Below are 16,138 nucleotides of genomic sequence, written 5' to 3' on the forward strand. Positions count from 1 at the left end.
ATCTTCATATATGTTGACATCTGTGTTAATGTTAATTAACATTAAAAATGCTGTGTAATAGTTTTAGTGTGCGTATATAAAATATTATTTACTTTAAATTATGAGGCTGTTAAAGTGGTTTGTTGAAGTACTGACCTGTATTTAAAAAAAGATAATATTAAAGTTAGAAATGGCACAGTACACACTTAAACTAAAATAAAATATTAATGATAGTATATAGCCAATATTAAAACAATTAACACTAATTTCCATACATATCTGTCATATTAATCGTCACATTTTTAGATCATATCTGTTGATCATATTGTATGACTTTTGTTATTATTTATTACGTAATATGTATTTCAACAAAGGCACAGTGTAATATAATATGACCCTGAGAAACATTAGATTTTATCTTCAAATAGCATTTTGGGTAACCATGCAAATGATTTAACATGACAATTAGGAGTAAGGTTAGAGTAGATGTCAAAGTCAAGTAGAACATTACCAAAGCCCATGCTAAGGTGTTTAAGTGTTGTGTTTATGTTGTTTTCACGTAATCATACCTTAAATTATATTTCAAAGCAACGACTCATAAATAATAAGCGTATGTCGAAATATACATTGTATTTAATCGGCCTTTTATTTTGAAAGCGCAGTAGTGACGTCAGCAGATGCAGTAGCGGTCAGTGAGGCTCACGCGATTGTTTTGGCAGGATGGCAGCTCCTCTCGGTGACAGCAGTCCGAGACCTTTGCAAAATGCCATGAGACTCGTAAAAGTGGCCATTCAGCTGGACACCGGCAACAAACACGAGGTACACATGTTTACATCTTTTAAAACTGCCGTTTGGTCCAGCTAAGTAACGGGAGTGACGTCAGCGTAAACACTGACAGAAGCCCAAAATTTTACCAGCATTTACCCCCAAAACAACAGCTGCGGGAAAATGTGCTGATAATATCTTGTCAGGGTATAAATAAATATTCAGTGTTGATGTGGAATGTTTACATTTTGATGTCAGTCAGTTTATTGTAATTACCTCTTTTTTAGTATCCTGAAATTAGATCATCTTTATTAAAGGTTTGGCAAGGCTAGTTAGAGTTCATCTTGTAATAAACACAAATACATTTCAAAGTAAATAAAGATAATGGAGTTTACATTACATTATAGTTCTAGGCAAAAGAAGGTGTCAAATTTTCTTTCATTTTATCACTATAAACTATTTCAATGTAGTCATGTCATTCACCCATAAACATTTCCTGCTTGTTATCAAACTATTTTTATAACTGCAACAAGGCAATTCAAACATAATTTAATGTTAATACATCTATCATAACATTATTAATATGTGGCTCTTTTTGCATTCTCAGAAGCTAGATAAATTAAAAAATGTAAAACAGGAAATACGTTGAGACCATTGTTTTTATTTACATCCCTCAATATGGTCTATATACACTATCTCTAAATTGACATATGCTGTTTTATTTTATTGTATATTATTGTTCAAATAATTATTGTGTATTATAAGTAGGGCCAGATGGAATCTGCGGACGTTTTTTGCTATTTCTGTGGAGAAATTTGGTAAAAATCTGCGGATTTCTGCTGAATTATTTTGGGAGTATCATAACTAAAACCTTAATATGTGAAATAAAAAATAATATCTTTTTAACTTTTATTTAATGTTTAAAATGCAAATCCAATTAGATTAACTTTATTTGGTAAACAAAGCAAGTCTCTCATATAATACAACTCTTTACTTTTACTTTACAAACTGCATTGTATATAAATCAGATGAACATTTTCATATTAGTCAATAATATTACTGTAATTAATTTAAAAACTGAATAAATATAGATTTACACACATTTACTCAAGTAAATAAACAGAACTAAGGATGGGCTAAAAATCTGCAGAATTCTGCGCGTGCAGATTCCGTGTGGGCCTAATTATAAGTAACATTTTACAACAAGATCTCACTAAACATTAGCTAATGCATTAACAATATGGATATTTTAAGGGACCCTGAATGTTTAAATAAAACAATTGTTCATAGTATATTGAAGTGGCAGCAATAACAGCATCATCATGCTGTGTTGTATTATTCGTTATCAGCATGTCTGTGTTGTTTTTCTTCCGTCTTTACAAAATTAACCACTACATATAACACCAATAAACCATGGAGGTTGTTGTTGGTTTTCCCACACTAACCATAGTTTAACAATGGTTTTTGTAGTAAAACTGGTTATACAATCAATGCACTAATTACCTCGTTTTTACACATTTACTTTAAAGAGCTTCTATTATGGGTTTTTAAAAATGACCTTTCATGCAGTGTGTAACACAGCTCTAAGTGAATGTAAACATCCAGCTGAGGTTTAAATCGGAAAGTGATTCATGTATAAAATAAAGAGTCAACTTAGAGTCGTTTATATGAATCATCTTGGTTTCAAATCTTTAGCCGTTTCATGTTGACGTTGACACAGAACATTGGCTTATAGGTTGTTTTCAATCACATGGTTTTGGTGACAAAATTCAGATGGAGGGCTGGAATTAAAAAACTGAGTGGGAGACATTCAGTTTTTTTAAAGTCTGTATTTTTACGATTTATACCATATTTCAAAGGAGATATAAATAGAAAATAGCCACATATGTTGGGCATTATCCTTATATCATGAAGAGGGCCGAGATTTCTACTGAACTAAAATATATTTGCCTGTCATCGAGGCGGTATATACTGTATAAGCTATTATGTTATATGAAAAATACTATAGTAAATACTATAGTGTTTGGAAGAATACTATAGATAATTACTTGAATTAAACTGTAGTAGTAATTATGTTGTTGATGTGGTATAACACAACTGTAGTAATAAACAAATGATTCAATAGGCTTCAGTTTTCTATGCTATAATTATACACCGTCACAATGCACCACAGTTTATACTAACTTTATTTATTACAGTTTATCAGTTTGCTATACTACAGTATTCTGTAGCATTCACTAACAACGAGTTGTACACATTATACACTTTACCGTGTGGTTCAAAAACATGTTTATTTATTATAAATTACTATAGTTTTTCCCCATGTGGATATCTTCCAGACATCATGACATAACAGATGACAGCATACAAAAGCGTGGACGCATAGTCTGAATTATTATTAATATTTTTGTTTTGTAAGGGGGAAAAAGTGCTCCACAATAATGACCTTCTTGTTTTGTCGCAAGGGTTGCATTTCTTTTTTGTTCAGCCAATGAACTTCCCATCCACAAACATTCACCACTGCTGAGCATATAGATGTTAACGTTACGGTTGTTTATTCCGCCGAAACCCCAGATTTGGATTATTACAAAACAAGACGGAGATTTCATTGCAGCGATTACATGGCAGGGAGAATTATTTATATTCTGGATTTTGTATGTGTGGTGTTTGTATCTGATTTTCATATAACACATCTACACAGCTATAGGCCTGTATATAATCTTCATTAGTGCTGTCAAATGAATTATAGCATTCAAAAAAGTTTGTACACGTGGATGTATTGATCAAATGTTTATTACATGCCACATTTTCTTCTGTTTTTCAGCCAGAGTCTTGAAATTTCCCCCTTTTATGAGCAAAAACTTTTGGAAGTCTATAAAAGCTGTTTGGCATTTCTTATTTCGGCCGATCTTAACAATTAAAAACAACATAAAACATATATATTTTGATGTTCTGATAGCGATGTAGAAGACATGGGCGTAGATTTGCTTTTGATATTGGTGGGGATCTAATTTGACACCAAACCCCCCCAATTGTGAAATTGAAATGTAACTTAACATTTAAGATGTAAAGTTAAAGGAATGTCTGACAAAAAAAGTACTTTAATAGAGACTTCCATTTACTGAGGGCTTATTTGTGCGTAATCACTTACCACCGCATCTGAACACATCTTTGCAAGTTTAATATTTCCATTTATAAGCTAAAAGATGACTTTACATGTTCATGTTCTTTTCCTTCTCTGAGGGTGCAAACATAACAGCACATGTTCTATTTCACACTTAAAAAAAACGTCAATAATAAATAAATCAAATACATTCATTCATTCATTTTCTTTTCGGCTTAGTCCCTTTATTAATCTTGGGTCGCCACAGCAGAATGAACCGCCAACTTATCCAGCATTCGTTTTATGCAGTGGATGCCCTTCCTGCTGCAACCCATCTCTGGGAAACACATACACACTTATTCACACACATACACTACGGACAATTTAGCCTACCCAATTCACCTGTACCGCATGTCTTAGGACTGTGGGGGAAACCGGAGCACCCGGAGGAAACCCACGGGACTGCAGGGAGAACATGCAAACTCCACACAGAAACGCCAACTGACCCAGCCGAGGCTCGAACCAGCGACCTTCTTGCTGTGAGGCGACAGCACTACCTACTGCGCTACTGTGTGGCCCAAATCAAATACAATTAGTAATAAAAACAACATTAAATCAAGCATGTCTTATGGTGCAAAAGTAAATTTACATGATTTTACTTTGACAAGGAATGGATGCAGACTTCTGGAAAGGGGGGAGGCATATGACACGAACCATTTTATCTCGATTGTTGTTTTTTCATAATTGTCGTGGAGGCCAAAAACGAAACAAATTTTTTTATTAATTGCCCATTGGTGGACATATGGTAGCGAACTTGACTTCAAGTGACTGACACTTTTCTTTGAAATGTAGCTGCTTATCTCCATGTCTCTCCTGAGTCTTGCACAGTAAGCCTGACTGGAAAATTTCCACAAAGCATTATTTTATTTTGGAGGCGATCAAACTATTGGTGGGGACATTTTAATAACCTGTGGATATTGGTGGCGACATGTCCCCTCCATCCATGCTAATTCTACACCCTTGGTAGAAGACTCACTTCCTGCACTCCATCTGAATTTCCCACAACATCAATGACGTCATATTAAAACAACCTATATGAGGTGCCGGACCCTGGAAAACTTAAAGTCACCCTGCTTCCCTGAAGGTGATCAGACCAATCATCACAGATTAGCACAATGCAAAGGAGGGGTTTAGAAAAATGAATCGCTGAACAACACATATGGGAGTCATTGGGATAATTAGGTAAAAATAAATGCACATTATAAGACAAAGAAAGTGTTTTTTTGACCTTGCATGCATATCAGCCTGTTGTTGGAGACCCCGATACCAAAACTAACATTTAATAAAGCGTAATAGGGGCTCTTTAACAAAAAAGGTTAATCAGAACATCGAGTAAAAACTGCAACTTAACTCTAAAGCGCTGAGTTGATGAATAGGTGCAATAAAATCTTCTTTCCACCCACTGTGGTTATTTATTTCCTTTTACAGGAGGCATACTGTGAATACTTAAGAAGCATTAACTACATCTCTCACGCTCTGCTTGAAGACGCCACATCTAAACGTAAGTTATTCACACTTCAAACCAGATATCTATGCTTTTAGAGCGCAGAGGTTATGTCACAACACTTTTAATTTCCTCTGTTAGTCATTGTCATGAGGTGTCAGCCAGCTTCCTATCTCAAAAGAGAACAGTAGGACCTTTACGGAAGAGATTTTATGTGTCAAACAACTTAATGTGCTTCATCATGACTACACAGTGAATGCATATCTTAACTGCTGATTGCATTAAATGGTCCTTAAAGCTACATTAAGATAAAGGTTTGTTCATGATTAACAGGTTTATGGAGATTTGCCTGATTGATCACACAGGAATACATCTCCAAATTGGGATTGTTTGAATAAGCAGTGTGTGAGGCTCGTGACTCTTATGCATGTTGTCTTGCAGAGGAGGGAGAGATGGAATTTGTGGAACTGGAGAAGATGGTGAAACTGGTTGAGCAATGTCTAGAGAGGGTCAAATCATGCATAATAAGAAAGCAAACGTCCCCTCCGGCTGCCACCTCCTCCGCTCATCTGACCATCGTTCCAGCTATGAATGCATCAAGCCAGCCCAAAATGACAGGTGAGACTTTATTTTCTTATTTTAGGAGATTAATGAATTACTTTTAATTTGCTTAAAAGTGAAGTGTGTAGGTTTGTCACCTAGTGGTTGAACTAGGTATTGCAGTCCAAATTCAATATATTATAGAGCAGGGGTTCTCAAACTCGGCCCTGGAGGTCAGTTGTCCTGCAGATTTTAGCTCCGCCTTGCCTCAACACACCTGACTTTGGTCTTTTGAATCTATTACTTGTTCTCAGGTATCGTATTTTGGCTGAGCGCAAAGATAAGTTAATAATGTAACCACATACATTTTGTATATTGACAGCTTGCCTTTATTTCCTATAATGTATAAACTTATTGTACATTATACTTTTATAATGGCCATTACTGATTATTAAAATTGATATTCAGCAAAAGAGAGGGTATGTTTCATTTTTTCAATGAGAATGAAAGTAGGCAGTAATGTTATAAGCTCCGTTTTGTTATAAATATGAATACAGTGAAGATGACGGTCATATAAATATGTCCACACTGACACGGAGCAGCAGTGTTTTAGAATGAAAACGTTTTCAAAATTCTCTGCTTTTGCGGCTCGTAGTGTGGACGGATGGCGTAACCGTAGCAAAACTTATGCGTTTTAAAACTAAAACGTATTAGTGTAAACGGGGCCTGAGAAAGGGTTATTTTCCACCCGGCCCCTCCTCCTATGACTCCACACAAACAAAGGTTGCCAGATTGACGACATCAGTAGGAGCAAGCATGCCTAATGATCAAGCCGTACACTGTTAGCTGCTCAGCTATTGTTTACATTTGTAATATTTATATTAATTGCTAATTAAAAACCATTGCATGTTGATTTTTATAACTCTAACTGTGTCTCATTTCGGAGGCTGAAACTGTCCTCCAGAATTTGCGTTTGTTTGGCTGTGACTGCATATATTGCGGAAGCCTTCATAACTAAATAAAATACACTGTGTTTTCCATCAAGGCAACCCATGGTGCTAAAATATAATTGGGTACGCTGGCAGTGGGCGGAGTTTCACAGATCAAAACAAAGACATTCTGACATGGAGCGCACATTTTCAAAGGAGAATAACTGACTTTAGCATTGTTTTATTTACATTTTTTTTTTTGTTAATTATGTTTACTTACCATGTTTCTTAAATATCTTAACTATATATACAGTTGAAGTCAGAATTATTAGCCCCCCTAAATTATTAGCCCCCCTGTTTATTTTTTCCCCAATTTTTGTTTAACGGAGAGCTGATTTTTTTAACACATTTCTAAACATAATAGTTTTAATAACTCATTTCTAATAACTGATTTATTTTATCTTTGCCATGATGACAGTAAATAATATTTTACTAGATATTTTTTCAAGCTTAAAGTGAGATTTAAAGGCTTAACTAGGTTAATTAGGTTAACTAGGTAGGTTAGGGTAATTAGGCAAGTTATTGTATAACGATGGTTTGTTCTGTAGACTATCAAAAAAATATATAGCTTAAAGGGGCTGATAAAATTGACTTTAAAATGGTGTTTAAAAAAAATTAAACACTGTTTTTTTCTTGCCAATATAAAACAAATAAGACTTTCTTTCTCCAGAAGAAAAAATATTATCAGACATACTGTGAAAATTTCCTTGCTTTGTTAAACATCATCTGGGAAATATTTTAAAAAGAAATATATATATATATATATATATATATATATATATATATATATATATATATATATATATATATATATATATATATATATATATATATATATATATATATATATATATATATATATATATATATATATGCATGGTGTTGTAAAAATCTGACATTGCAATATTTTGTTTCTCTGCAATATAAATTGTGATATGAATACAATTTCACCAGATGGCTTGAATAGCTCTATTTAGAAAGAAATCCTCATTTTAGATTGATTGGGTTGATTTTGTAAGGGAAAAATAATACAATAGAGCAAAGAACAAAGTCAAATAAACAGTGCTTTATGGTTTTCCGGTGAATCAAACAGTATTCAGTTACAGATATTGAATATTGATTTGTAAAATAACTCTGTATAATCTCTATTGTATAATATAATAATTCAGCAATTCCCGAATGCTTTAAACTCTATTGAAATGCCTTTAAAACACATTCAAATGATAAACTTTTAGTCTGTTATGGTTATACTTTGCAATTGCTCCACAAACTCATATATTCTTAACTTTTGTGCTGATCAATTAAAAAGCCAAATCAACATTTTATATCTTGCAACGTGAATATTGCAGACAAACACATCGATATTGAAAAATGTATATTCTGTCATCATTCACGTTTTACTTGTTCCAAATCAGTTTGGAGTTTTTTCCCTCCTGATAAACACAAAAGGTGATTTTTTTTGAAGAATGTTGGAAACCAGTGATTTATATAGTATTTGATTCCCCCACTATCAATGTCAATGGTTACCAGTTCCCAACATTCTTTGAAACATCTTCTTTTTTTTTTTTTTTTTTTTGAGTTTAACAGAAAAAACAAATCAAACTTATTTGGAACCACTTAATGGTGATGACACCATTTTTATTTTTGGGATCACTATCCCTTTAATGCACCACAAGCAACAGCAATGGAAAGTTACTGCTTCAAAACATCATGCAGTGACGTTGCAAACCTTGAAATGGAGACTTTCTCTTATCTCTTACTCATGAAAAACAAGTATTCCTTGAAAACACTCAATAACAAGATTATAACAATAAGGTTAGAGAAAAAATAATGCTAAAGAAATAATTATAGAAAAATATTAATAATAAAATAATTTTTAAAATGAAAAAGACAAATAGTAAAGTGGTTATTATTAACTATTAACTATTATTAATGATTAAATGATCAAATAAAAAACCATATATTAATAAATAATTATTTTCAGTGAGTGATTATATGAATAAATAAAATAATACATTTTTTTTAAAGAATATGAAAGAAAAGAACATAACACATGAATGGTTGCTTTCCTGAAGCAACACACACAGGTTGCCACAATGATCCTCAGATCCCTCATTAGATGGCATATATGCGTTTCATTTAGAATGATTTGTATGTATTATAATTATTATAAATGATTAATTATTTGTAATTTTTCTTTTTAAAATAGACTTTTTTGTTCTTTTCTATCATTAATTCTTCCATACTTAAACCAAACGTTTGAATGGTATATTGTACTATAGTTTATATTGTAAAATATTGATATAGACTTGTTTAAATGTTTCATCTATTCCCCACCATGCAAGATTTGTGAAGAATCATGTCATACTAGGACTCTAAAAAATCACATAAATAAATTAATAATTTTCAAATATAAAGGGTTCTTTTAGGCTGTAATAATATCTAACAATATTTACTGTAATCAATTAATGCAGCCTTCTTTTATAATTCTTACAAACATGTTTATAAATGTTTAACAGCATATACATAGTTGTTTTTATGAGGTTATGGATTCATCAAAGCTATTATACTGTGTTATATGTACAATGTACAAACTTTCTTTCTGTAGAAACACCAAATGAGGTATCGTTGCTCTCTGAAACTCAAGATAAGGAACTGCCCACAAGACATCGTAGAGTCCTCTCTGAGGGAGGGGAGGTCGGATCCCCCTTTCTGCCACCTGAAGTTTTTCAGAAACTTCAGACTGTGGAGTCACAAGACAATCGAAAGTAAGTCAGTAAGCCACAGAGTTTCATAACAGGAGAATGCGGAGGATCCTTTAGGTGCAGAGTCCTGATATCCATTGATTGATGAGTTCACATCTGGTTCCCAGAGATATGCTGTGATGTATGACACACAAGATAAGAAACATAAACATGACATGAATATCTCTGAAGAAAAATATGTTCAATTTCTTCTTAATTATGCTATTATGTCTCTTTATCCCAGAGGTTCTACATTTAATAATGGTGTTATATTTAATATTTCACTTTACTTTTCTCCATTGTGGCTGTGCTTTTTATTTTATTTTATTAAATGCCCCAAGAACATAATGCTTTTACAAGAGACAGAATAGCAACTGCTAAAAACTTGTAAGAAAAAAGTATACCTGTATTTTTTATATATTTAATGTCTTATTTATTATGTTATTTCAGTAATAATTCCAAAGTTATTAACAATACAATATGTTGAGTTTGTGTTTCATCTGGATGATGCCACTGGAAGAGAATGTTTTCTTTCAAATGTAAATAATTATTCCTATTTAAAAAATCCAAATGTCTTGTCCACAACTTTCAATGTTTGGATGTTCAGTTATTTTTTTTTTTGGAATTCGTGGTTTATTTGATGCACATAATTTAGTTACGTGCACTTCCACCGTTCGCTGACCCAGACGATTGATCTTTCAAGGCTATCAGCTCTGTGAAAGAGAAGAAATCTATTCTGCATCCATATGAAGGAAGTTTGTAGAGCACCACATTCTTTACTTGTCACTGGGAGTAATCACATTAAGAGGTCTGTGTATGTGTGTATGACAGGGAATTAACGCCTATTGAAGAAGCATCACGTCTAAACCAGAAACTTAAGGCTAATTACGAAGCACGGCTGGCAAGACTAACCCCTGGTCAGGCCACTCAAAAAACCTCACTGGTAAGTCTAAAATAAGTACATGTAAGTTTGTAAAAGAGGACTGTAAAAATGTGTATGTTTACTCTGATCTGGGAAATGAATACATCAATGCGTATATTCTTTGTACATATGGTTGAAGTCAAAATTAATAGCCTTGCTGTGAATTTTTTTTTTACTTTTTCAAATATTTCGCAAATGATGTTTAACAAAGCAAAAGATTTTTCACAGTATTTCCTATAATGTCTTTTCTTCTGAAGAAAGTTTTAGTAGTATTTTTTTCAGCTTGAAAAAAGCAGTTTTCATTTTTTTAAAACATTTTAAGGTCAATATTATTAGTCCTCTTGAGCTATACATTTTTTTCGATTGTCTACAGAACAAACCACTGTTATACAATGATTTGCCTAATTACCTTAACTTGCCTAGTTAAGCTTTAAATTGAACTTTAAGCTGAATACTAGTATCTTGAAAATGGCTAGTAAAATATTATGTACTGTCATCATGGCAAAGATAAATGAAATTAGTTAATTAGTTATTAAAACTATTATGTTTAGAAATATGTTGAAAAAAATATTTTCGTTAGGCAAAAATTGGGGAATTAATTATTCAGTGGGGCTAGTAATTCAGGATATCCAATAATTCTGACTTCAAAATCTAAAATGAAAGTCTTATTTTTAAACTTCAAGTTTTAAATCTTTAACTCTTTTTTTGAGAGAAAAACCTATCTTGGTATTTTAAGTATTATGGCAACAAATAAAAAAAACAATTATAATAAATGCTGGAGAAGGAGAAAAACTAAATAAATAAGCTTATAAAAAGGGCAGATTCTGTTGTGGGGTGTGTACTACCCACTATAGAAGAGATTATACATAATCGAATGATGGACAAATTTGTCAGTCCCCTTTTTGATACAGTCCAAGCGTGTGCAAGCTCTTTTAGCTCAAGATTAATTCAACCTCAGTGTTACAGGGAGTCATTTTCACCAGCAGTGATCAGATTGTATAACTAATGTCATACTAGGTGAGTTATGCTGAATTGTAATAGCATTGGTTCGAGCCCTGACTGGGTCAGTTGGCATTACCGTGGAGATTTGCATGTTTCCCTGTGTTCGCGTGGGTTTTCTCCGGGTGTCCGGGTTCCCCCACAAGTCCAAAGACGTGTTATAGGTAAATTGTCAGTAGTGTATGTGTGTGAATGAGTGTGTATGGATGTTTCCCGGCTGGAAGGGAAAAATGTGTGTATAAACAAGATACTAAACCAATAAATTAGTGTTTTTTACCCTATTATTGTTATTATTTTTTATTGTCTTTTAACAATACAATCATATTAACCATAACAATGGATGACATCAAGTGCAATAATAAACAAGGACAATTAATAATAATAAACATAATAAAAAAGATAATAAAAAACAGTGTACAGAGGAAAACTATCAAATTAAATAATATTTACAAAGTCCATATAAAATTTCATGGTTTTAAACACTTTTTTTGCTGTAAACATTTTGTAAAGTAGTAATTAAACAATTTAAGTCACAAAGAAAATTCTGCAACTTAGGTAATGATGAAGAAAATTTTGATTTGTGAATGTAATATTCACCCAATAAAATAAATAAATTGCCTATAATTTGTCATGAGAAACTACAAATTATATCACAAATGGAAAAATCAATGTTAAACTTACATTTTGATGTAAAAAAGACAGGAAAATCAGACCAAAACACTTTTAACGTGGGCATTTGACAAAAAGATGATCAATCGAATCGATACTTGAGTTACAGAAGACACAATTTGAATTAGGATTACCAAATTTAGATACAATCTCGTTTGTGGGGTAGATATTGTGTAACACTTTTAAATATAGTTCTTTAACTTTGTTGGGAACACAACATTTGTAAGATAAGAGCCAAGCTTTTTCCAATTAATTTGATCTATTAGAGAATTCCAAAGAAATTTCCCCCTCGGAGTGATTCTTTTCTTTGACTGAAACACATTTCTTAGATATTTATTAATACATTTTTGGTCGTAAATGCATTTGTCGTTTGTTGCCTTATTTTGCGCTTGCGTGGAACAGCTGTGACGCCACACCTCCTGTTTTAAATGGCTTTGCGCGATTCACTGAGCTCACATGTCCTTGTCCATGTGCTGCTGTGACGCCAGGGGTGAATGCGAGATTCAGCCGGGCGAACAGAGCCAAAGTTTGACCGCACAAAGATACTTTATTATACGATTGCGGTCGCTTGAACAGCTCAACACTATCGTAGTTTAATGAGCAATATCGCCTGTGCTTTCGTTTGAGTTTTGGCGGCGGGTCAATCTTTGTTTTCGGCGGGATTCAGTCTTGTCAAGTTATCAACAATGATCCGTAGACGCAGAGAAACAGCAATGGATCTCCGCTTATATTGGAAGAAACTCAAGACATTTTGGAAGGTTTGTTTTTGACGTTAAGGTTGATTATTATTATAATTTTTTTTGCGTGTTGTGAAGAGAAGATAACTGCTGCTGTTGTTTTAAATGTGTGTTTTTTAATGTTACGCGATATTAAAGTTATTTTAGGCTATTCGGGTTGTTTTATACAGTACGTGCAGATTTGTTAAACTTTATATTACTGACTGACAACTTTGTCATTTTTGTAGTTGTTTATATTGACATTTTGCAACACTAATAAAACAATATTAGGCAAAAGTTAGTGGAATGCAATGCATCACTTGTAGAAGCAGTGGTGTCCAGGTAAAGTCTGAGTGAAATCTAAAGTTAATGTAAAGAGTTCAGATGCAAAAACCTTTAAGTGCCGTCTGAAATGTGCAGCGAAAATGAACATTTTTCTCAGCCTCCTTTTTGTTGAGTTATTTCACTTTAAAGACCATGAAAATGACTTTTTATTTGCTATAAAAGTGATATTTATTTTGCTCCTGCACATTGGGAGAATAATTAATCTGTTAATCCTCAGAAAAAAAAATAATAATATAGGTAATCTTTAATCAAAGACCAAAGTCATTCTGTTGAGGTCAGTTTGATGGCTTCAACCACAATTTACTTAACCACGCCTAGTTCTAGTTCTGAGATCTCTTTACCTGTTTGCATAGGTTTTTGGAATAATGTATTTGGTGACATAGATTGGGAACAGTTTCGCCTTCAGAAAATTTTTCTTATCTAATAAAGCTGTCGAAGTCTCAGTCAAAATCATTAACCCAATAAATACCAAACTTGCTAAATTTAATAACAATATTCCCCCTAAATGCTCATTTTTGTACTCAATATGACTAAACTAAATCATTTATTTTGGGAGTGGACTTACTGTAAAGTGTTTTGGGTTGACTTTTCCAATTTCATAAAAAAATTCTTATTTCCCAACTTTTGTATTTCCCCAAAAATTGTATTCTTTGCTTACTCTCTGAACTTAGAATCTTCTCATTGTAAATTTTATATTAATTTATTGCTTTTTCTGGCTAAATTTTACATCCATAAATGTACATTTTCAAAGAAACATACTCTTTTATTTTCAGAAAGGACTTTGATTTATATGTAAACTAATTTTAAAAATTACTTGTAAATTCGTGTTATTTTTTAAAATTTTTTTTATAAAAAATTAACCATGCCCCTCGTTTAAATTTTAAAAGGTTTCTTTTACAACATTGATGTAGTTTAATCAAAATATGTTAAGTAGACTTAAGTATTTGTTTAATTGTTTAAGTGTAAAATCCTAAAATAAAAATACTGTGGTGAAATAAATGTACATGTTTTAAAGACATGGCGAAGAGCAATGGTATTTATCGCAGTACTAGTCTGGTTTGAGACCCACTTTATATTGCATCTCGATCAGGCAGAAGATCATTGATTTTAAACAAACCAGATCCTAAGCCAAACCACCAGGCACGATAACTATAAATATTCTTTGTTTTCTTACACCAATGAATAGTTAAAAAAAATGTAAAAAAAAAAAAAAAGCTTAATATTGCGTAACATGCATAATAACGATGGTCTTTGTTTCTTTTTCTTAATACAGACTCTTTCACTCCAGAGGCAGATGATGGAGAACCTGATAATAGCTAAAGCCAGACAAGATGCCGTATCCTTTCCAGTATTCTCATTCTGATGATGTGCTTAAATTCATTGCACTGGAAAGCAACTCTGTTGTATGTTTGTAGTTGAACATGTTAAAACATTGTAGCTTGTGATGCTCTATTTGGATTGTTCTTGGGGTTGTTTAAGATCACTTTTTCAAGTCAATAACTTGTCAATTAGTTATGCCATTGTAAAGAATATTTCAGAAGCTTGCAAGTTCATCAATGTTTTTTTTTTTTGAAGTCTTTTTTTAAGTTTAAACATCAATGGTTGACCTTTGAGATGCTTTTGTTACAAATGTCTATGAGGCAAGGTTTCAGATTATTAACACTGCTGTCATCTTTTATATTTTCCCTGCTAAGCATAATATTTTTATGTATTTATTTGTAAATATTCAATGTAATTTCAGGACAAACTTATCTTTTTTTTTTCTTCAAAATGCTCTGCCTTAATACTATGTGGAAAAACTGAAAAGCAAACATAATGCTGGGCAAGTATAATCAATATGTATTGAGCAAGGTTTGCCTTTTACTGATTTTTAAAAATTATTTTTGTTTTTTTGTTTCTCTGGATGTGGTAATTTTATCAAAGTGTTGAGAGTTTTCCTGAGCACTTGCAGCTTCAAAGGAAAATGGAGGAGAGGAGACTCCGGTTGCAGGAAGAAGCTAACAGGTGAGGCTTTATAGAGCTATTCAGATGGTCATTTGTGCCTTATATAGAGTTGCTTGCATTGTAGTGCATGACATATGAATAGCAAAAGAAGCCCTGTTTAAATTTTCTATAATTTTACTGTATTGATTTGTGTGCATGAAATTGTTCATTTTGTAGGAGGTTTGCCACCTGTGGTACAATGACACCCGAGGAACAAGAGCAGAGAGTTCTCTATGCAAGTGTGCTTGAATATGAACAGGATCATGTAAGTATTTATATTTTGTAGCATATAGTTTGTATGCATAATTATAATACGCTTGTGCACACACTTGTGTAAAATGTTTTGAAAGACACCTTTTCTTAGCAAATCTGTAATTATTTGATCAAAAATACATTTATATTACAACATTATACCTATATTGTCAAATATAATTGCGATTTAAAATAAGTTTACAATCATTTTTATATATTTTAAAATTATTTTGTGACTGAACTAATATTTGTTGCACAAGAAACATTTTTACAGCTCAAAACACTGACATTTTTTGTGGAAAGTTTTCATTTTAAATCTAATGAACAACGTTAATTTGAAATGTAAATATTTTGTAACTACAGTTTTTACTTTCACATTTGATAAGTTTACTGCATCCTTTCTAAATGAAAAACTAATGTATACATTTCCTCTAATTATTTAAACAATTTAATCTCAGGAATGGCCAAAAATTTGGAAAGCCAAGCTTAAAAAGTCTCCAAATGATCCGGCACTGGTTTCAGGTCTTATCGCCTGCCTTCTCAGGTAATTCCTTGGTGTTAGATCATTTGTAAGAAAAAAAAAAATTTTTTTCAATGACTTGTATCATCTGTTTCCATCCATTCCCGA

General features: G+C 32.4%; 1 protein-coding gene across 1 annotated transcript in view; it reads left to right on the top strand.

Moving 5' to 3' along the window:
• The first annotated feature begins 664 nt into the window (after window positions 1–664).
• vps9d1 (VPS9 domain containing 1) overlaps window positions 665–16,138 on the top strand; it is a 35,491-nt gene continuing 20,017 nt past the window's right edge. The window contains exons 1-9 of the mRNA XM_056478847.1: window positions 665–798; window positions 5,336–5,408; window positions 5,793–5,969; window positions 9,489–9,648; window positions 10,456–10,567; window positions 14,549–14,611; window positions 15,227–15,279; window positions 15,436–15,523; window positions 15,969–16,054. Coding sequence (XP_056334822.1) covers window positions 700–798; window positions 5,336–5,408; window positions 5,793–5,969; window positions 9,489–9,648; window positions 10,456–10,567; window positions 14,549–14,611; window positions 15,227–15,279; window positions 15,436–15,523; window positions 15,969–16,054 — 911 coding nt within the window. The 5' untranslated portion in view covers window positions 665–699. The remainder of the gene's footprint in view (window positions 799–5,335; window positions 5,409–5,792; window positions 5,970–9,488; window positions 9,649–10,455; window positions 10,568–14,548; window positions 14,612–15,226; window positions 15,280–15,435; window positions 15,524–15,968; window positions 16,055–16,138) is intronic.

The sequence above is a fragment of the Danio aesculapii genome, chromosome 18, assembly GCF_903798145.1.
Source record: "Danio aesculapii chromosome 18, fDanAes4.1, whole genome shotgun sequence".
In the NCBI taxonomy this organism is placed as follows: domain Eukaryota; kingdom Metazoa; phylum Chordata; class Actinopteri; order Cypriniformes; family Danionidae; genus Danio; species Danio aesculapii.